The 21347-nt window shown below is 40.4% G+C and overlaps 2 protein-coding genes across 11 annotated transcripts; both read right to left on the bottom strand.

The window, feature by feature from the left end:
• Positions 1 to 2603: 2603 nt before the first annotated feature.
• Positions 2604 to 12182, bottom strand: LOC103708745 (calcium-dependent mitochondrial ATP-magnesium/phosphate carrier protein 2-like). Of its 8 annotated transcripts, none has more exons than XM_017843247.3 (6): positions 11217 to 12177; positions 6753 to 7538; positions 6544 to 6634; positions 5999 to 6425; positions 3008 to 3500; positions 2604 to 2930 (listed from the first exon to the last, which is right to left on the bottom strand). In XM_017843247.3, the coding sequence occupies exons 1-4, from the start codon at positions 11686 to 11688 to the stop codon at positions 6233 to 6235; spliced, it is 1542 nt and encodes a 513-aa protein (XP_017698736.1). In that variant the 5' UTR covers positions 11689 to 12177; the 3' UTR covers positions 2604 to 2930; positions 3008 to 3500; positions 5999 to 6232. The 8 variants fall into 8 exon arrangements, with proteins under 8 accessions (XP_017698736.1, XP_017698737.1, XP_008792034.1 ...); XM_017843248.3 differs by having other exon boundaries at positions 2604 to 2920; XM_008793812.4 differs by having other exon boundaries at positions 2604 to 2920; positions 3008 to 3170.
• A 1666-nt stretch (positions 12183 to 13848) lies between these two features.
• Positions 13849 to 19892, bottom strand: LOC103708746 (phospholipase D alpha 1). 3 transcript variants are annotated; one of them, XM_008793814.4, is made up of 4 exons: positions 19412 to 19892; positions 18803 to 18924; positions 15666 to 17565; positions 13849 to 14455 (listed from the first exon to the last, which is right to left on the bottom strand). In XM_008793814.4, the coding sequence occupies exons 2-4, from the start codon at positions 18908 to 18910 to the stop codon at positions 14022 to 14024; spliced, it is 2442 nt and encodes an 813-aa protein (XP_008792036.2). In that variant the 5' UTR covers positions 18911 to 18924; positions 19412 to 19892; the 3' UTR covers positions 13849 to 14021. The 3 variants fall into 3 exon arrangements, with proteins under 3 accessions (XP_008792036.2, XP_008792037.2, XP_017698735.2); XM_008793815.4 differs by having other exon boundaries at positions 18803 to 18927; positions 19412 to 19690; XM_017843246.3 differs by lacking the exon at positions 19412 to 19892 and adding an exon at positions 19016 to 19155.
• Between the last annotated feature and the right edge of the window lie 1455 nt (positions 19893 to 21347).

Below are 21347 nucleotides of genomic sequence, written 5' to 3'. Positions count from 1 at the left end.
TTTCTAATTCCTTTCTGGAAACTTGTTGAGAATAGAAACGCTCGCTCGGATGATGTATGAAACAATATGAGAGAGGAGGAGGGAAAAATATGCGGGCATCGAACTGGAGTTGTTAATGAAACAGGCTTGGGCCACCCCACCACAAACTCAGGCCCGGCCAAACAATGAAGCGGCACAGCCCAGGACCAGGCCCGTTCAGAATCATTATAACGGCTAGGCGCAGCCTCCAATCACGGACTGAGCAAAAGGTGTACATGATCTTTCCGTCACTGTAGGCTCGTTTGGTTCGCGGAAAGCATTTTCCTTTCTAGGAATATGATTCCTGAGAAACAAATTCCTAGAAAGAGGATGCCTAGGAAAGTACTTTTGGCATGTTTGGTTGACCATGGAAAAGTGACAAATTTCCAAGGTGCTTATGTTTGGTTGGCCATCCACTTTCCTAGGAAAGTTATATATAATTTCTATTATGCCCTTAATAAAAATTAGGTTTTTAATGCCTCTTTAATGCTTCTTTAATGCTGAAAGGACTTTTTGGGAAAAAGTAAAAATGGAGTGATTCCCGCCTCATGGGAAAGTAACTTTCCCATGTTTCTCATGGGAAAGACTTTTCCATGAAATGTGGGAATCACATTCCCATGGGAATATAACTTTCCCTTCTCTCTCCTTTGAAAACTCCAACCAAACAAGAGGCATCTCATTACTTTCCCGTTGACCACACTTTTCCCTCTTCTTTTCCTGCGAACCAAACGAGCCCTGTAAGGCAAAAGTCATAGAGGAAAGCATCATGACGAAGAAACCTAACCCTAGCCCAACCCATCTCAACTCACTAAGAATCCTGACCCTAGCCCTATATTTTTCTTAGGAAGCCAGCCCCCACCACCCACCACCATCGCCATGTCGTCGTCTGGTGGTTCCATGACTCGAAGAAGGGAAGGGATCGGCGAGTAATGAGTTTGATTTTCAAGGGACTAATGGGCCATGGGCCGAGCTTGGGCTAGGCTTGGTCCAACCATGAAGCACATTCAGGCCCGATAGAACATTTTAGGCCCAGACAGGTTCTGGGTGATCCTACCCCTGGCTTCCTCAAGGTGAACTTTGATGGGAGCGTAGCAGAGGACGGGAGATGCGGAAGTGTGGGATTCATCATCAAGGACTATGACGCCAGACTAATGGCAGCGGGAGGACGGCAGATCTTCGACTCGTCAGTAGTGTGTGTGGAGTTTAGGGCGGCCTGGGAGGGTGTTTTCTACGCAAGGCAGATACTAGGCATTGGTCGCCTTCTTCTCGAGGGAAATTCGATCACAGTGATTGAGTGGATCTGGGGACAGGGATGCTCAGTCGAGGATCGGCCGCTGCTCCACGACATTCACAGAGCACTGGAAGAGGCTGATTCCTACCAGACTACACACGTATATCAAGAGGCAAACGATGCTGTAGACTAAGTTGCTTTCTTCGCGGCTCATCACTTTGTAGATTGCTTCTGGACAAATTACAGGACTGTGCCAATACCTTTGCACAGTATTTTTTTCTCTGATTTTGTTGGTTGTATCCACACCAATGGATGTGAGCCGTTGATGTACCAAAGAAAAAGAAAAAGGAAGGATGCACTTTCACACCGATCCACCATCGGTGCACCCCCCACGTGCTGCTCTTCAAACTCTATCATCCAATTGCACAGCTCTCAAAGCGACAAGGGATAATCCAACGGTGGATTCGCGTCGAAGGAAGGTGACCAACCGGATCCATGAAAATGGTGGAGAGACGGTAACTCGGTAAGAGAGAGAGAGAGACGCTCTTAACAAAGATCGATAATTCTTTTCTGCCATTTCCTTAATTGTGCTTTCGCAGTGTCTTTATCTGCGTAAAAAAAAGTTACAAGAAAGAAGAAACGCAGCCCCACCCACATAGTAACTAAACAAATAAACAATAAAGAAAATCGTCATCGCTCACTGTTTGTAAGCATCCTTCGAACTCACAGGTCAGTCTCCAAAGATAAACCTGGAACATGTTAAGGGGAGACTTGACAAGCTTTTCAGTGAACGGTAATCATAGCTGTCGTTAGTTGGCAAAAGTTTTACTCACATATCCAACTTACTCCTTCCTATCCATCAAAATTGCCAAAACCTAGCAGTTTTGAGTTAGTCTTGTATATTTTCATAATAGAACCAATTGATATCTTAAGCAAAAAAAAAAAAAAAAACCAATTGATATTAAATAATGAAATTAGATTCAGCTGATATTAATTAATGTAATCAGATTCAGCTAAATTGTCTTGGGCAAAACTTCTTAAAAACGATGGCTTTATTGTTATGTACAAACTACAAAGGGAAAAACAATAATCCGAATTAACCCCTCGGACATCCAAATACCAGCCCATAAGCATTTGTTCCCGAGAAAAACATGCATGTTATGCATGGAGCCGGCTGGCCCCTAACTAAGTTGCGGACGTAGAATATTGCAACTTGAAATGTAAGTCAAAATAGCCTCTATGCACGCATCCTACGGTAGTATTATTAAATATGCTCTTGGAAGCCAAATCGTCGTGGATGATCTGATTGAACTCAACAATTCTAGCAAGGCCATTCACCGTAAGAACGAAAATCAAAGATGGAAGCTTCAATGTTTAAACTTGTGAATCAGAAATAGTTAAATTCAAACAAATAGAATCCAGTGGGAAGTATTCTCTGAAACATGATAAGCTCTCCATATTCAAATTATACAGCAGGAACTTTTTTTTTTTTTTTGAATTCAAAATAATACACAAGTATAGTCAGCTGCTGCTGTATTACTCGTAGTGGCACCAATGGGCAAGGTTGACCCTCCTTGTTCAAAATTGTTCCAAGTGCCATCAGTTCAAGCTAAAAGAGCCGCATCACGTAGCCGTGGGGGAGGGGATTGTGACTTGGTAACCTATAGCAACCTGCAGTTGTCTTGCATGGACGGTAAACATTACCATACAGAACTGATCATCAATTAACAAATAAGGGAGACATGGTTTGGTATCAACCCTATCAGTTCACTCCGAAACCATTTTCCACATGATGGAAGCAAGAAAAATTTCAGTATTACATGTCAAGCTTATTCTTCAGACGTCAAGAACTAGTGTTTAAAGCCATGAACCATTTTCCTCATAATGGAAGCAAGAAAATTTTATCAATACCATCATATGCCTATCAAAATAAATATTGCAAGTCAAGCTTATTATTCAGACATCAAGAACTAGTGTTTAAAAGCCAATAATAAAGCTCTCAAAAAACTATGATAAACAAAGAAAGCTAATTGGAACAGGAAGACGATTGTAGCTGAAGATGAATCCATGAAAATATCCATAACAATCTTATAGAGACTCCTGACAAGGCTAACCAGCCAACATTTCTTGCTGTCACCAGCTACTGACAGTGCGCGCATCCTTTCAAAAATCTCCAAGGCAGGCAATTGGAGAATTGCAGTTATAATCTCAAAGATAAAAACTAAAGTGGTCCATGACTGAAATGACAAATCTGTAACAGATTTTTAATATTAAAATAACATTCTTGTTCCATACAAAGTGCTTTTAATTATTTCATGTCTACAAGGAGCAATATTTAGATGCTACAAGCAGTAAAGGAATGAATTCATGCATATCATTTATGTTAGCATCTCGAATTCTTAATCAAGATTTGCCTAGCATCACTTTTTTTATTAAATTCCAAAAATTGGATCAAGGAATGTCAGCTCCTGAAGACTCCGGAGAATGAATTGGAGTTTGAAAACTCAATAAATTTAACATGCAGCAATTGCAGAAATAAAAATCAGCATAAGCATATGCTTGCAAGAATACAACCAAGGAATGAAATATGAATGCTATTCTTTTGGCTCCACTAATCTCTCTGATATCTGACAAAATAAGAACTGTGACAAATTATTTAAGCACTCTCTCTATCTGTGTGTATGTGGGTATGGGTGCGGGTGTGTCTGCACATGCATGCATACATGTGCTATGATGTAGCACAACAAACAAAAAGAAGGCCAACATTTTTGGATGGCCAACAAACTGGATACAATTCCACTTCGCCATCAGCATGGGTATGGAATCAAAATCAGACTAAGAATTTCTAAAAACAAAAAATGCCAACCCAAATGTCTTCAGAAAATTTGAACCAAACAAGGTTTACTTTCATTTTCGTCTCCCAACATATTTTGTTGTCTCCAATAAATATCTCAACCCCTCTTTGGAAGATTGTCCCATGTAAGTGTCTAATCCAATTTAAATAAAACTAAAGCTTGATTCTTTTATAGACAAAATCTTCAGATAAATTGTATAATTCAAATTCATGCCCACCATCAAGCAAATATGATATGGATAGATTTCTCCAAGAACCTATCCTTGCATTTTCATCATTCAAATCTTCAGTCCCATAAAAGAGAACATATAATAGTCAAAGAGATCAAGAATCCAAGTTCCTTAATTTCTTAATCTGAAAAGTTCCTGTAAACAGTTAGGGAACCCAGTCCTCACACTAATACATTTTGCGGAATCATAAATTCCGGACCAAATGCAAACCAACACACTCTAAGAGCTTGCCCTCCCTCCGTATGCACTTTCCCATGGAGTATAATAGAGGTCAAGTATGCTGATTCACTCAATCCCTACCATCAAAGTGACTTCTTTGCAACAGAGAGCATTGAAGTTGCCCTTGGAACTTCACTTCTAGTGCCTCTTGTGCTCTACGAAAAGGATCACATTAACAATCACTACAGAGCTTATAGATATGGTTTTCCCAAATCTATCAACAATGAAGATTCTTTGGAGAGCAAAGCACAAATCTCTCATTCTCCATCCAATTGGAGCCAAACAAAAGAAGAACTAGAATCATGAAAGATATGCATGAAATTTTTGTAGAGATACCTTTCTCCTAAGAATAATACTAAGTTTTGCCTTCCAATCTTCCAACCATTAAATCAAGCATCAAGTTTTTTCACATCATAAGCCTAATCATGAATATTATATGGACGTGATGAACATACTGCCCGGATTCTACCTGGCTACATGGTGTTGGCAACGCATTGGCACATGCATCGAAATTTATACTTTATAATATTCTAGATCTTTCTAAACAAAACGTCTTGGATTTATATAGAAGAAAGTTAGAATTTTAGAATGCAGAACTTTCAAGAATTCTACTTAGTTCCAATCTCTAACAGTATATTAATAAAGCTTACAAAGAAACACTGAGAAATGCTTCAGGAACTCCAGAGACATGGTTATATAACATACATGTCTTCATCCTCCAGATCATATGCATTCGAGTGTTTTGATTTTTGAATAGAGATTTTCCTTTCTCCTTTTGAATCCTTCTTTGTTTAGCCCAAGTATTTTCCATTTTGGCTTTTAGAAATTAATAGAAAATAAAGTTCCGCATACACATATAAATACATGCATGCACATAATTTGGAAGTAGAGAATCACACCTTGCACTATTTTCGAACATCAACACCCATATTTATATTAAGAATACCCTAAATGGGAGACTCAAGTTGCACCCAAAACCTTCAAATACGTTTGTTTGCAAGAAAAGCTAATGAAGACCTCTGTCCACAATGACATGGCATATGGCCTATAGTAACATGTTTCCATGCATGAAATCAGATTATTGTGATGCTGAAAAGCTAATTAATGTGCAGGAAAGGGGGAAAATCTAAAGCACACACCAATATTAAGGAATAGCTATGCCCTGAACATATATTTTTGATCTACAAAGCAAGGCTATATATGAATTGCTTCTAAAGCTGTAATATTTTTTGTCTCCTCCCTCTTTTCCTTCTGCAGAAGTTCTAATTGCGACGCACATTACTAACAAAGCATGACCTGAAGAACAATGATTCTAGAAATAAATAAAACTTCATGTATCTGGTCAAAGATATAGATACACTTAGAGCTTATATGCAGAGAAAAATTTAAGAAAAATTTATAGTTATTAATATGTGGGAGTGCAACCTAAAAGAAGGGGGACATTACCTCAAAGTCCAATGTCAGGCCTTGAAGATAACCCTAATGTTATTTCCAAATAGCTTTGCCAAGAGGGTTGCTAAAATGACCTTTACATCATACTCTGAAGGAAAAATACCATCACATAACTGAAACAATCATATCACCTACTTAATCAGTAACCTTATCCTCGTAATCGTCATCATAAACTCTATAGTCAGCCATGTCAATAATGGTGGCTACTAGCCAAAATTATAGATTCCTTTAATCAAGAAAGAGGTTTTTTTTCATGGTCTCATAAACAAGATAAGTAATACTTGCAGATGGAACCACTTTGAGCAGATTTGGAAAAATTCCTTTATAGAATCCTGAAAAACCTTCATGCTGAAGGGTTCTCCAAAACACATCAGACATTCCTTGATATGCAGTGGTTGAGTTAGAACGCTGGGCTTGCATTCTGCACATTGACAATACAGTAAACCATTACAAAAGTTCAGAGAGGAATGCCATAGTATTAACTATAAACACAAGATGCCAAATCTGCAATCAAAATGCATAACTTTAACATGACTTACCTTGTTCTTATAACCTGCAAGGGATAAACGCACGTTGCTCCAAGAGCTCCTGAAATAGTACCACAACCCAGTTGCACTAGTGGGCCAGGTTCTACATGAAATGCAAAACTTTCAGAATATGACATATCATCTAATAGAGGAAAGGCATTATGAAAGAGAAATGATGAGTAATAAAAGCATTATGAATAGTAATATATGGACAAACTTACCACTATCTTTAAGAATATATGTTTTAGACATATCTTTCAAGGTCTCATATGCTGCAAGATCTATGCCAGCATATGGGATAATTCCAAGAAGAGATGGGATGATGCCCCTATAGAAAGCTCGGGGCCCTTCATGCACCCATATATCTTTTGACAGTGTACCAAGATTAGGAACTTTTCCACCTTCACATGCATAAGTCTGCAGTCGTGTTTTCACAAGATCCATGGGATAAATTGCCGTTTGTGCCACCGCACCTGCTAAACCACCAGCAATAAGACGCCCAGAAGCACCAATGCCACTCTCATCTTCTCCTTTGGCTTTGACAATCAAATCTTTTAGCATCTCATATGTGTAAAATTTTATTGCACTTTCAGGTGCAACCTTCATCACATTTAAGGCATTCCCCCTAAAAAATCCCAAGAAATGGCCCTCTCTCCATATGTCCTTTATTGCTGAACTAATGTGTGCACGGTTTGTCTGCACTTGCATAACCACTTTAAGACGATCAAGAGGAGCAGTAGCTGTACGAGAAGCTGCTCCAGCTACTCCTCCTGCAATCAAGTACTTGCTTGCATTCACATGCTTACTTATACCTTCAGGAATAACAGCCTGTTCACCTATATCAACAAGGCATACTCTCTCCCAGTACTGATAAATGTTCTCGATGGTTGCTTCATGGGGATAAAGTAAAAGGAAATCTCTCCATTCTTCAAAAGTTATAATCCCATTGTTATCCTTATCAACATGCTCTACGAAACGAGCAAGCTCCTCATCATCAATTTCAATTCCTGCAAAAGGAAAACTGGTTTGGCTTATGAGATGAAATCCACAAACAAGAAGAAACGTCAAAATAGGGATCCTTTCTTTTTTCTCTCCATATGTGTAAAAGTGAAACAAAGGATGAACTTGTTTACAGAAACTGTAAAAGAGATCTTTACTGCATAAAATGCAAAAGCCTAGTGTAGCTAAATAATTTGCATGTGTGACTGCTGGCTTCCCATCTAAAAATAACTCTTCTTTGAGTATAAAAACTCATCCATTTTTGCTCTCTGATAAAATAACCAAGAAAGCAAAAGAAGTAGATAATCTAGATAAGGTATATTTAGCAAATCAGAATTCTAAATAATCATGACTGAGGGGATAACATAGATCCATAATATGATCCTTGCTCCTGAACCAACCACGTGCATCACCCATGCCTGGTACTAAACAATTAAACATGTATAATATTTAGCATGGTCTTCAATCACCTCATCTCTTGCACTTTCACACTTCACTTTCCTATAAATTTAGCTCTGCAAACGTGGTTATTCCATTAATACTAGTTATGGCTAAAAGAAATAAACAATCAACTATACCAAAAGTAAAGGGAGGACAATAAAGAAAACATCCATGGTTCCTGAAGCCCTATATTTACTGGTAATCATCTCGATAATTTGCAGCTAGGAACAATAAGATAGCAGCTAAAAGATTGCTAATTCTCTAGCTTCATTGACCACTCTAGCAAAATTCAAACATATAAATCCAGCCAACGTCATATCACTGGAGGATTATCCTTCAGTAAGGTTTGAATGATAAAAAAATAAAAATCCTATTTACCTGAACGAGTTCTTTTAGAAGTTTCTCTTCGTTCAGGCAAGATATGTTGAGAAAGCTGTCTCAGAACATTAATCACGAATAACACATTTCTGATGACACTTGATATCTGAATCCAGCACAGGATTTAAGATACATGATCACATAATCTTTCTCCACAAATGCATTCTGACAACATAATCTAAACTTACACCATCTAAGTTGAAATAAGTCATGATATCATTCACCATGGATCCTTCTACGAATCCAATTATTAAATTCACTTATAAACCACCATGACTGACCCAACTACCAAGTTTCATATGCATAAGTGCACAAGTGAATTTGAATATGATGAATTAACATTTCTTCAGTGCTAAAACACTTGAATGAAAAGAATGTTCCTACTTCGTTGCCTCTCCTGTTTCATGCAATTAAGTAATGAAACTACTATGAAGATTTCCGAGTCCCTCAACCATCGCCGACAGCCTGGCTGTCTTCGGCAGTCGCCGGATTCGTGTTCACCTCCCCTATTCTTTTCTTCTCCTTCTTCCTTTCCGATCGACCACCACCGCCAAGAGTCGTGGCCGTTGCTGTTGTCGCTGCCACTGTTGTTGAGGTCGCCGCCATAGGGGGGTGGACGACCATGGATCTTCTCTCTCTCCCTCTCTCTCTTCTCTCTTGCCTTCTCCCTCTTTCTCTCTCTTGCCCTCTCTCTCTCCTCTGTTTCTTTCTCTTTATCACTCTCTCTAGATATTTTATAGACCAATGAAGGGTTCAGATATCTAGGTAAACCCAGGTTAACCAGATAGACCCTAGAAGGGGGCTCAAGCTGGCATTGCACGACCAAAGCTTTAGGCAAGCAAAGTTAAAATTTAATACCATTCTTTCTATAATATCATACCATTGATCATGGTTGTTATGGTCACTCTGATAATTAGGCCCAATCTTGTAGTGGGACAATCATCTGGGTAAGAAGGTGTTGGGCAGACTATTTTGTCCTCGAGTTCATAGATCGAGAAAAGGATCGGTGTACCCAGTGTTTGAGTCTGTCATCGGTAGAGATAAAAAGTTTGATACATAATCATTTATATGGATAATATGTATTTAGTAACATATATCGATGCCTTTGGGATTTGCATCATTGCTGTGTGATTGCTTGTTGATTTCTAACATTAGTGTGTGTGTGTGTATATATATATATTATAGACATATCAAATATCGGTAATTATGGTTTTAATTGTTTGGAATATGATGCTGATAATTTTGAAATTTGGGTATGAAACATAATAAAAAATTATATTTTCTCTGGTATGAATGAAATTGAATGATTTGTTTGCTGAACAAAAGGTTTTGGACTAAACATATCATGGATTGTTAGTCATGGGTCGAATCGTCACACATTGGTTTGCCGCCGTGGGCCAAAGCACAGATATTTTTGGTTTGCCATCGCAAGTTGAAGTGCGGATATTCTAGTTTAACACCGTGAGTCGAAGCGCAGTTATCTTAGTTTACCATCGCGGGCCGAAATACGAATATTTTGATTTTCCACCACGGACTGAAACGTGGAATTATGGTTTGCTAGTCACAGGCCGAAGCGTGACCATGAATAGTCCAAGTCAAAAAGATAATGGTTGATTGAAAATTTAGATAAAAATGAAAGATTAAAATTATAAAACCACAATATGATAATATCTTACATGTTTTCTAGAATGAGTTATATGTTTGATAACATATATTTATGGATGCATATTTATTTGGGTTTTATCAAGCTATATTGAATAATAGGTATGATATTTTATAAATTTTACCGTATTTTTATGTGGTTTATAGTTAATCTTTATTTTATATTTATTTCGTCTATATTGGTGTGAGTATGGGAGGTTCTTACTGAGCTGTAAAGCTCACACCACCTCTTTTCTTTTTCTTCCAGAGTTTCAGGATGTATAGCTTCGGATGGGTTGGGTGTGGAGTTCGAGCATTAGAGTTATGAGTTACTTAGTTTATTTTCTGATACTGATGAATGTTTGTAAGTTTGTAATTGAAAAGTTGATTATTTGATTGTAGCGAATTTATTTAGTTAGATTATTCGGCTATTCGTTGTTGATTTAAATTTCTAAAATTATTTGGAAATTGCTTATCTTAGGTCTTGCATAATCTCTAAGGCATCGCTCCTCTAAGGTTCATATGGTCGTGTCACAGGGCCGACCCAGGTGATGGGTTTGAGGTGTAACAATAACTCTTCACAATCTGCTATGAAAGTTATAATTTGTGTTTGGCTCCTCATGCTTGCATTGCAACATGTTCATAACATTACTTTATGGAAACAATGAATAACAATTTAGAGTATAGAAAAAAGTCATATTACAAAGTATTTAACGTAAAAGTGCCCGATGATTTGTATATCATTTTACAGCATTTTCCATATCAACATTTCATGCTTTTATATTACTGCATTCTAATTTGACTCAGTGGATTCAACAGGTGCTTCCAATTGCATAAGACTACATTAAGGGGAAGAAAATAAGTGTTCTCTGCAATTTAGGAGGAGCACAAGGAAGAGCAACATGGCTTAAAATCTTCGCAGTTGAGTTGAAGGCCGAAGAGCTTCATGAGTTTTAGTCTCCAGCATTTACATTTGTTACTCCCTAACATTACCTTAGCTCGTGGTTTCAAAAGATCCCTGAAAATTAGTGAATGCGAACCGCTCCTCTTTTTGTGAAAGGTATTAATCAGTCGACTGCCATGAAATTTCAGGTGTCCAGGCATCCATGGTTGGTCCTCAAGATTCAACATCGACAATCATTCCCTTTTATTTATTTATTTATTTATTTTATTTAGCTTTTGTGTGTGTTTCTGGCTTAATCGCAGAAAGAGAAGAGATGTCTTACCTGCCTGGACGAGCGCGTCCCAGAGCTCCTCGGGCAAGATGCATCCGTTGTGCTCGACATCGATGGCCTGGAAGATGCGATAGAGCTCGAGCTCCTTGTCGTCCATGTAGCGGCGGAACTCCTGGTAGTCGACCCGGCCGTCCCGATTGGCGTCGCAGACCTTGAGGAGATCCCTGGCGTACTTGTACTCGGCGGGGATGCGGAGCGCCAACAGGCCGGCCTCGATTTGGGCGTAGTCGAGGTGGCCGAGGCCCGCCGCGTCGAAGAAGTTGAAGAGGCTCCGGATCCGGACCTCCCGCTCTTCCTTGGTCTCGTGCAGGGCGAGGAGGACGTGGTCCATGGAGACGGGGCCCGGCTTCCGCACCGGGTTGCACCCGCCGACCGACCGCCGCTGCTGCTGCTCGCCCTCGGCGGCCATCTTCGCGGGGAAGCCGACGTGCTGCTCCACCGCCGCCTGGCCCGCGCCCGACATCCTTCTCCTCAGGCCGATCCGAAACGGATGGCGAACACCACCATCCCCCGATTCACCAGATTTAGGGGGGACGAGACCTGGAGATCGAGACAAAGCAAACAACCACCAATTTAGGGGGGTAGCGATGAATCGGAATTCTATTCCTCGCGAGGACGATGAGGAGGAGGGGGTTCTCCTTCTTGTCGTCCTTCTTCCTTAGACCTAACCAAGAAGCTTCAAGCAGAGGAATTTCGGAGGAATCTGGGGAGAAAGCGAGACAGGACAGAAAGCGGAAGGGCTGGATGCGGAGATCCGACGGCGGAATCGGCCGGAGGTCAAAGGAGGGGGAGACCCCGGTCGTCGTCGAAGGAGCGCATTCCTGGGCTCATATCCTTTTCCCCCACTCCAAGAAAATATACATATAGAGGAGATTTTTTGGTTTGAGGGTGGGGGTAGTGATGGGGGTGCAGGACGGCCGTGGTGAGGGAGAACCGTGAAAAGAGGGGGATGAGACGATGAGGGCCTTGACACGAAAAAAATTAAACAAAAGGGTCGGGCAACGGCATATTCCTCCGAGATATCTGATGTAGCGTGAGTTTTTGGAGAAAAAAAGCTGGTCGCCACCACGTTCTTCTGGAAAAACAGAATAAAATTAAATAAAATAAATAAAAGCTCTTGAACTGATTTTACTGAATTTAATTTACATCCAAACTGAGCTGTGTTTGTTCAGAATTTGTGGGTCTCTTGAAGACACGGGAATGTTACTGGTGCATTAAGGTTATTTGAAGTGGTTGGAGGCAACCAGCAAGCGTGAGCTAAGAACCATCTTAATGCCATGATGCTGTAATTCATCGAATGGAAGCACTTTATTTGTCAATGAATTGTTTCTGATGAGGCATCTGTCGTTACTCTCTCTCTCTCTAATTAAAACATAAATACATAATTAAAAACCCGCCTTTCCCACTTTTTGCTTTTGCAATTAGATCCTTTTGTCAACAAGAATCAAGCGTCCGCTTACCATCATCTCTATAACTTTGAACAATTTCAAAGGTTCAAATGGTAGACCGCGAAGCATTGAACACACGTTTCAACCAAAGACTTGGAAATCTCTTGCTTAGTCTTTTCAAATATGTGTTTTCTAATTATACTAATTCACCTTTTTTTTACTTGTTCTCTCTATGATCGACATCTAACATGTAGCTCTAATTCCCGATATAAAATGTCTTCTTTACACAAATTTGGTCCTACGGGATCTTCCACAAGCATCAACTTCCCACCTCTCTAGTTCTCTCACAACAGAAATCCTGAAGGCTTTCATCTCCTGTTGAATTCAGATCAGTTCGGGGAGACACATTTCTCACATGTGAGATCAGGAATCCCTCTTCCTTGGGCTGAAGCACAGATGAGTTCGGGGAGAAACATTTCTCACGTGTGAGATCAGGAATCCCCCTTCCTTTGGCTGAAGCTCAGATCAGTACGGGGAGACACATTTCTCACATGTGAGATCAGGAATCCCTCTTCCTTGGGCTGAAGCTCTCGATAGATCCGTGCACGATCTTCGTATACCAATGAAGCCAGTAGAAAGATGACAAAATTCAATCCTAGACGATGCTCATATACTGGCAGCAATACACGAAAGCATGTGGCAGACACTAATTAAGTTAGGAGTACAATAGTATGGGCAGGTTCTATTAATTTAGGTGCAAACAGCCAGTCCCCGTGCAATCTTTCTTCCAATAATAACAATCCATTTATTTGGGCTTAAAGTAAATAAATAATATTGATCAGCCCCAGGGATCAACCAACACCATTTCTAAGGCCAGGCCGATGCAATCTGGAGCTCCTAGGAACAATTGGCAGTCCTCCCGAGCCTGCCATGCGGCTAATTACAGCACATTATTTAATATTCATGGATAAAAATCGGCGACTGATATTTTTTGCTTTTCTATTTCAGACAAAAGAAAAAAAAAAAAAAGAAGCTGCTTAACCGACAATAATACCCATCTTCCTAAAGATCATCCACCTGCCAAAAGCAAGGGTGAAGAGGCCACAGTCGCTGGGTTTTTGTAATGATGCAAGAAAGCAATTTAAGCGGAACAATACTCGTGATGCACGTACCTGCGGCAAGATGGAAAGCTTGTAAATAAACACACAAGAGCGGTAACAAGCATCCGGAACGGATAATCAACAAACACCGCATACGCGATCTCGCAAAAGCATCAACTGAAAACCAGTCACCAATTCAAGTACATCACATTAGTCCTTCACCGAGACCATGACTGCTGTTATTGTAACAAAAAAGAAAGAAGGTAGGCAAGCAAGAAGACGGGCTAAAGGGCACTGGACCGCTATTTTTATGTGGTGAGGATGGGAGGAAGGTAGTCCGTCTTGGTGCCGAGGACACGGGCCCGAGTATCGGGGAAATACTCCATTCCTGGCAGCTCTGTGATGGCGCCATCGCTGCTGACTCCGATTGGGTAGCTGAGCAGATGTCCCGGGAGGTCACGGTCAAGATTATCACTTGAGTAGAGGTCCCAGTACTTATCAGCAGTCCTGTTCACCTTCTGCACGCACTCCACGCTCTCCGGGTGGCGGAAGACGTCATCAAGCATCCCAAGGTGCTCGTACCAAAGAGCCAGCCGGAAACCGTGGATCCGTCCCCTCGCTGGTTCCCTGGTGGACAGATAGCAAGGCTGGTAAGCGCCCATGGCAATCTCAGAGTCCCGGGCTCCATCCATGGACCTCTGATTGATGTTGGCCGACCCGATGATAATATACTCATCATCAACTGAAACAACGAGTTTAAAATAATCAGCAACTCAAGAATGAGTAAATGGTGATGAACTCATATTCCATCAGTATCCACAAAGAACCAGATCAGATTAAAAATGGAAGCCCCAGGGCTTGAAGAAGAAATGCTCGAACATGAATTCAGCAATGCCCCCAGCGATATTAGGCAAGGTGGCGAGGTGCGTGACATGACAAAAAGAAAATTGCACTCGTACTAAAAGATGAAATGATTCTGAATCAAAAATACCTGTATGCCATGCAATAAACCTTCTGAAAAGAGTTAGCACCGTAGTAACTTGTAGATATGACTAAAATTATGCAACACAGTTTCTACTGCTTGCTGGAAGAGATGAATCTGCGTTAAGAAACATTCTTCTTCTCTGATTTTCTGTAACTTGATGTCAGCAAATGAACTTGCTAGTTCTATATGAATTACTCAAAGAACATGTCTTTCAGGCTATTCTATAGTTACTCCCCATGCTAATATATCAGCATAGACTTTAAATAAAAATCACAGGAAAAGCTTAAGTTTTAATGAGCATAGAGAAAGAAAAAAAAGCTCAAATTATCATGTAAGGACTAATAGACAGCTCATAACTGGAAATTCCCAGTTATTACATTATCACAACTTGAACTCAGATTAGAATACATTTTGGACAGTGCAGAAGATAATTTACGATTTAGCATGTCTTTTATATTCTCCAAGTTATGGTAAACCCCTCGAGACATGGAATTGCAAATATTCATGGGTTCACAGTTCACACCCTTCCTCCCAGTTTATATCCTGCCTTCTTAATTTTTCACCTATTTAACAACAAAAATCTCTTCCTTAAAAAGATAACTTTAAAAAAAAAAATAGCTTTTAATTTGTTCGGAGCTATGGGAAAGACAAATCCTTATCTTGTAAGTTAAATATCTCCAGACGCAGCCCTACAATACTTCCAACTAACTCCTTAGTTTGGTTTGCATTGTCCCTACAAAAACTAGATACTGCAGTTCCTAGCATTAACGGATTTCAAGTTCAGACTTCCAGCTGGTGCACGGCCCAAGCTATGCATGCCTCATCTCGTTCGAAAATAAATGGCCATTCCATTGAAGTCGTAAGAGTTTTAAATAGCAAGTCAGAATAACAGTAAAATTAAAAAATTAATTCAAAAGCAGAATAAAAATTTAAAACAAATTTTGAGCATTTGCGGACAAATAAGTACCAATCATCATCTTCGTATGAACATAGATCATGAACCGCCTGGCCTGCTGAGCCCTGCTATAGTCAGTGTCTGGTTCAGGTTGCTCCTCAGGTTCGTATTCTCCACTCTTCTTTACCTCCCGATTACCTAAGCAAAAGAAGGTGAGATAGTCCTTAGGGTTTGCTTCAATACCTTTCGCCTGGAGGGCTTGAATGATGTCAGTATACATCATTTCCATTGTCCTTCGTTGCCAATCCAAGATTGCCTGGACTGATCCACTTTCTGGAACACCCTCAGGCCACATAGGCACAACAACATAAACAGTAAACCGCTCCCCAGCTTCAATCTTGCTCACAATCTTCAGTGACAGCTCCTTGGGAATCAGGTGTAATGCCCCAATATCCTCAGGCTTGATATCATCTGCTCTCCACCCAAAACAGCTGCCAAGAAAGTACTGGTTTTCAATATAGATGAAGTTCTTTGCCCTGCGGATGGCATTTACGTAAGCATCCTGAATGCTTCTGTCAATGATGTTATCCTTTCCGCTGACAAGCCCAGCTCTAGCAGCATCCTCTGGAGTCTCAGGAAAGCCAAAGGCAGCACCACCATCGATGGATCTGAACAGCTGAACATTCCATGTCTCTCTATCCTCCGGGAACATGACAGGAGAAGGTGGAATGATAATGTCAGCCAGATCCCTAAGCTGCACCAGAAGATCTTTACCCCCTTGCTTTCTCCATCTCTGCTCAAAATTGTACAACACATCCCAAGCAATAGGTCCTTCTAGCCGTGCATGAATGTCATGCCAAGGTTCTCTAGGTCCACCTTTCTTGATCGACGCATCTGCAAAATTTGGCTGATGGAAATCATCATGATGAGCTGTGTCCAAGATCCTGAAAAGAGAATGAAACTGTGTATCATATCTTCCGTCACAAAGGTCAATGCCTCCAACAAAGCTCACAATCCTCCGCTGTTGAGAACTCTTATTAGGCATCTCATGGTCTACAACAACAATCTTCTGATGATGAGTGAACATGGTAGAAATCTGCAGGTCCTGAACAAAGCTCCCTCCATCATCAGGATTCCGGGGGCACAAAACGCACTGCACATCCGTGTCCTGAAAATAGTTAGCAGTTTCCTCATCATGGGTGGCCATCAGACCATCTTTCTTTAGCAACCCCACTGAGGTCCTATCATCCCAAACAAGCATAAGGACTCGAACACCTTCACTGGCCTTCCTCTTGAGTAGCTCTCCAAGGGTAACATCTCCACCTGGCTTTTGCCTCTTGGAGTCCCTCACCAAGGTGATTTCAGTGTATACCGACCATCCAGTGATGTAAATCAGATGTTGGGCATTGCTGATTGCATCAAAGATGTCCTCCCAGCATCTGTGCGGTTCATAGTATTTCCCATCAGCAAGAGGAATTTTGGGAATGAAGTTGTCAGGGACATGTGCATCTTGGTAAAGCGTTACTTTGCAACCCTGTCTTTGAGAGAAAAAGGTATACGGAACACCAGGGTATTTTGCACTCCGGATACCCCTTGCCCAGTTGCGATCTTTTGAAATATCAAAATATTGAACTTTCACATGGATCTTGGCTCCTCCATCAAGAGGATTCCGGTCTTCATCACAAATTTCAATCCATTTATCCACTTCCTGACCATATAGGATCTCAGTGACAGGCAAGTAAGCCCTTCCTATCAGTGATGCCCCAATGGGGTTGTCAAACTTGACAGTGAAGATGACATTGGCAGCCATGTGGGCGCAGTAGATGTGAAAAGACTCATACCAACGTGGATTGACAGGTTCCTTGGTTATCAATCTGGTTCGCCCAACTCGAGCCTTCCCTAAATCAATAGTTGCATAGAGTTTGGAAGACCCCTTGCCAAGACCAATGGTGTCTTCAATTCCTTCAACAAGCTACAAACAAGGACCCAGTAATGTAAACACAAGTCAAAAGCATAGTGGAAGAAAACATAATAAACAGATAAATGAAACTAAACCATCAGCTGAAGATTGTAGGATAGTAGGGGCTGACGTGTATTGGTAATGAAACAAGAAACTTGCAGATGATGATTTCCAAGCATGAAAAGTGATACTTAGAGCATTCGATGACTATCTTCCAAAATGAGATGAAGTTTCATGAAAGTACTTTGGTATGAAAAAAGCATCGGCAAATAAACCAGCGGCTTCAATCAAAAAAGAAAGCAATTATAAGAATTTTCTTTATATTTTGGTGCATATACATAAATACAAGAGATTCAGCCTCCAAGATGAGAAAATAATTTTTTCCCCTCCCTGTTAAGGAAAAGCATATAGAAATTCAACCATTTCAATGAGTAACAAAAGGTGTTTGCAACAGTTTTTTCCTTTCAACTTCAACGTCTTCCAATACTGAAAACATAAATCAACTGCAAGTTATACAAAAGGCATAAGAAACTTCAACTCTCATATATTCATCCACAACATAATGCAGAGACAAACCATCAATCTCTCATCTCCTTTTATTATGCAATTATAAAGTTAAAATGGAAAAGAGAGGTCCTTACCTCTATAGCATCATGGACAGGATAAAGCAAGCACACCAACATTTGGGATCACAAAAAGAATGAAAAAAAAAATGAGCTATGTTACTTTCCCTGATCTTGATAAGATTACAAAGCCTTTGATCTGTGATATGGATGGTTCTGTTTGGTTAGTTGGCTAGTTTCTTCATTTGCTCCTGTGAATATCCACTTTTTCTCATCATATAACACCCATGACAGACTTTTGAAGATGATTAATGAACACCCAAACTGCAAAATACGATGGCCACTCGAAAATCTTCAGCAAGAGGAAGCTCAATCATACCCTAAACGCTTGTCTCACAGTAAGCTGTTAGAAGAAATTTCTACAACATTGATAGGATTTTCTATAAAAATTCAACCTTCTGAGGCTGGTTTGCTTTAGACTTGCCTATTAAAACAAGGTCGTAAAATCTACTCATATAACCGCTCTGATTCTGTAAAAGAAATGCAATCCCCACAGCACAACATTCATTGAAGTAGATGTCCACACTCAACAGATGAGAAGGAAATATTAGAGATATGTCGCAAAAGCAAACATGGATGATGCAAAACAGATTGAAGGACAATTAACGGTGAGAAGGACAATCTACCTGGCGGAAAAATTTGGGAGCACCGCCAGAAGATCTGTTTGGATTGGAGAGCGAGTCTGCCTCAAAGATGGTAGCATGCAACGTTCCGTGGAGTAAAATCTGGGCCATTCCTCACCTGTATGCTGCTAAATAGGAAATAAGAGAAGAAGAAAAGAAATTCTGATGAGACCGACATGGATCTAAGCCAAATCGAAGTTGATGGGATTAACTTACCAAGCAGAACAGCTTGATGCAAAGAAGAGCGTATAACCTTTTTTTTTAAAAAAAAAACACAAAAATTCACAAGCTGGCACTCGATCTGGAAGAAGAGCCGAAAAAAGCTAGATCACATAGCAAAGCAAGTCCCAAAGCCTGTTTTTAATTTGTAGGAGTTGCAACGCGGAACTCGAGATCCGGACTCGGACAAAGAAACGGCCGACTTTAAGAATATTTTTTTATTTAAAAAAAAAAGAAGTAATAGATCCAAACTCGGAAAACGAGCCATAGATTTAACATTTTGCCTATGTATCTTGGACTAGCGAGAAAAATCGAATGTGCGAGCGAATCTTGATCTACCAGCGAACTGAGAAACGAAAACAGAAGCAGGCGATCATCTGGCCAGAGACTTACTGATGGATCGGGAGATTCGGAGGATTGATGTACCGACGGAATCACTCGCGCGCTCTCTGGTGGTTTGAGAGAGAAGGGAGAGGTCTCTGCACGCACCCACCCACCGTCGCACAGAGAAAGGGAGACCGGAGGAGAGATCCGAAAGAGGAGCTCAAAAGCCCGGAGAGAGCGGGGAAGGGAACATGTATATGAAATGATGGGAAGGGGCAGGGTGAAGTGAAATACGTATGATTAGAATGAAATCTAAATATATATATAAATATATATAGCAATCGGACAATCGGCACCGCCAAACCAAAAGTCATTCCATGCTTCCTTTCTTCCTTTACTTTTCTGAATGCTGATCAAATCAAATCAATCTCATAAATAAAAATCTGTACATATTATTCAATGTTTGTTTGCTTCTAGACTGCGGGAAGCGCGACCCTGGCAGGCCCCGGTCCGCGCTCGTTTCTATCGGAGCACACCCCCACACGCTCTCTCGCACGCGCTATATATAACGAATTAATAAGAAAATAATAAATACTGTCAGGGCAATCGGACGTGACGGTCTTTACGATCATCTTAGGAGCAAGTAGGCCAATGCCCTGCCGGGAAACCCGATTCGCTTGATGTACCTTGAGGAGTAAGCTAATAATTTTTTATGTATTCGTATTAGCGTCAGGAGACGCCTGAGCAAAAACGCCGATTTGGATTTCTTCACAACGACGTACCCCTTTCTCCCGAATATGGATTTTCATTTCTCTTCTCCCTCTCTTATCCCTTCTCTCGATCGTGATGTGGGGGCACATAGGATAGGACAGGTAGCGTGAGCGTGTGTCCCTTTCATTATACTTGGTTGGTCCTCAAAACCTATCTTGCTTCTGCACACAGATATTATTATTTGATTCACCAATCTTTCTGGTAACCGATTAGATAGAATTGCTAATTATCAAATAAAAAATATAAATATTTTATATATATAAATTTTATCAATAAAAATATGGGTAGAAAGTTTAAAACGGACAAAAACTACTTTCTAGACGTTGATATATTTGTAGATAGTGAAATATATCGCTAATTAATCGAATCAGTTATCCAACGTATCTACATCAATAATTCCATTATATATAAAGGATCTTGATGCCAGATTCAACTTTGAAAGATTAGAGAAAAGAATTATGTACCCATCTGAGGACATTCTACTTGGAATTGGTAGCTCGGAAGATTGAGGCCATTAAATGCTCAAGATTAGGTTGGAGGTCTATTTTAGATGGCATAAAGTATGCATTAATGCATGGATGTAAGGAAGGATGGTCCATTTGCCATTAGTAGATCCCAGTAGTCATCGCCAGTTATCAAGGAATTCTTTAATTCTTTTCGCCAGCTTGTGTTAACCTATCAAAAATTCTTCCTTTAACATTAGTGTCATAGCGTGGGCTGAAGTGTCCCTGAATTCTTCAATAGTTTAAGAAAAAAATTTAGCTATGGAGGCCTGCCGAACCCGGTACCAGAAGGGGGCAATCTCCACTGCCACGTACCATGCAGGAATCAGTACTCCACATGCCAAAACCCTGAATTGGACCAATGCCTTCATGCCACACGCCGTCAAACTTTTCTTGGTACATGGTTGGGACCATAGTTCAAACATACGGGAGTTATTGATGCGCATGCTTGCTTGGTCTTGAGTTTTAAGCAGCGTGCGTCGAACACAAAAGCCTTGCTTAGAAAAAGAAGAATAGCTGGCCAAGGCTTCCCACTCTATCTTGTTTAGCTCCTCTCAAAGGTACTTGGTGCTGAAATTTGTTGCAACTCCGAGCCTTTGGGCTGCTCCGGTTGATCCACCACAGTTGCAAAAACGATAATGATGACGACGACGACGAAATAGTAAAAAATAAAAGCAAAACAGAAAAGAAAAGAAAATAGAAATAGAATTCCGTTCATTAATTATATAGCC

The sequence above is a fragment of the Phoenix dactylifera genome, chromosome 8, assembly GCF_009389715.1.
Source record: "Phoenix dactylifera cultivar Barhee BC4 chromosome 8, palm_55x_up_171113_PBpolish2nd_filt_p, whole genome shotgun sequence".
Classification (NCBI taxonomy): domain Eukaryota; kingdom Viridiplantae; phylum Streptophyta; class Magnoliopsida; order Arecales; family Arecaceae; genus Phoenix; species Phoenix dactylifera.
Note: the sequence above shows the minus strand (reverse complement) of the source record. Positions and strands in the feature narration are given on the sequence as shown.

What these genes read in the sequence shown, in the direction of transcription:
- LOC103708746 (XM_008793814.4), bottom strand. Translation starts at nt 18,910, where the DNA reads ATGGCCCAGATTTTACTCCACGGAACGTTGCATGCTACCATCTTTGAG. An exon ending in CTCCCAAATTTTTCCGCCAG is followed by an intron (nt 17,566 to 18,802) that starts GTAGATTGTCCT and finishes CCTTGTTTGTAG; the next exon opens with CTTGTTGAAGGAATTGAAGA. An exon ending in TCATACGAAGATGATGATTG is followed by an intron (nt 14,456 to 15,665) that starts GTACTTATTTGT and finishes TCGTTGTTTCAG; the next exon opens with TTGATGATGAGTATATTATC.
- LOC103708745 (XM_008793813.4), bottom strand. Translation starts at nt 11,688, where the DNA reads ATGTCGGGCGCGGGCCAGGCGGCGGTGGAGCAGCACGTCGGCTTCCCC. An exon ending in ATATATTCTTAAAGATAGTG is followed by an intron (nt 6,635 to 6,752) that starts GTAAGTTTGTCC and finishes CATTTCATGTAG; the next exon opens with AACCTGGCCCACTAGTGCAA. An exon ending in TTGCAGGTTATAAGAACAAG is followed by an intron (nt 6,426 to 6,543) that starts GTAAGTCATGTT and finishes GTCAATGTGCAG; the next exon opens with AATGCAAGCCCAGCGTTCTA.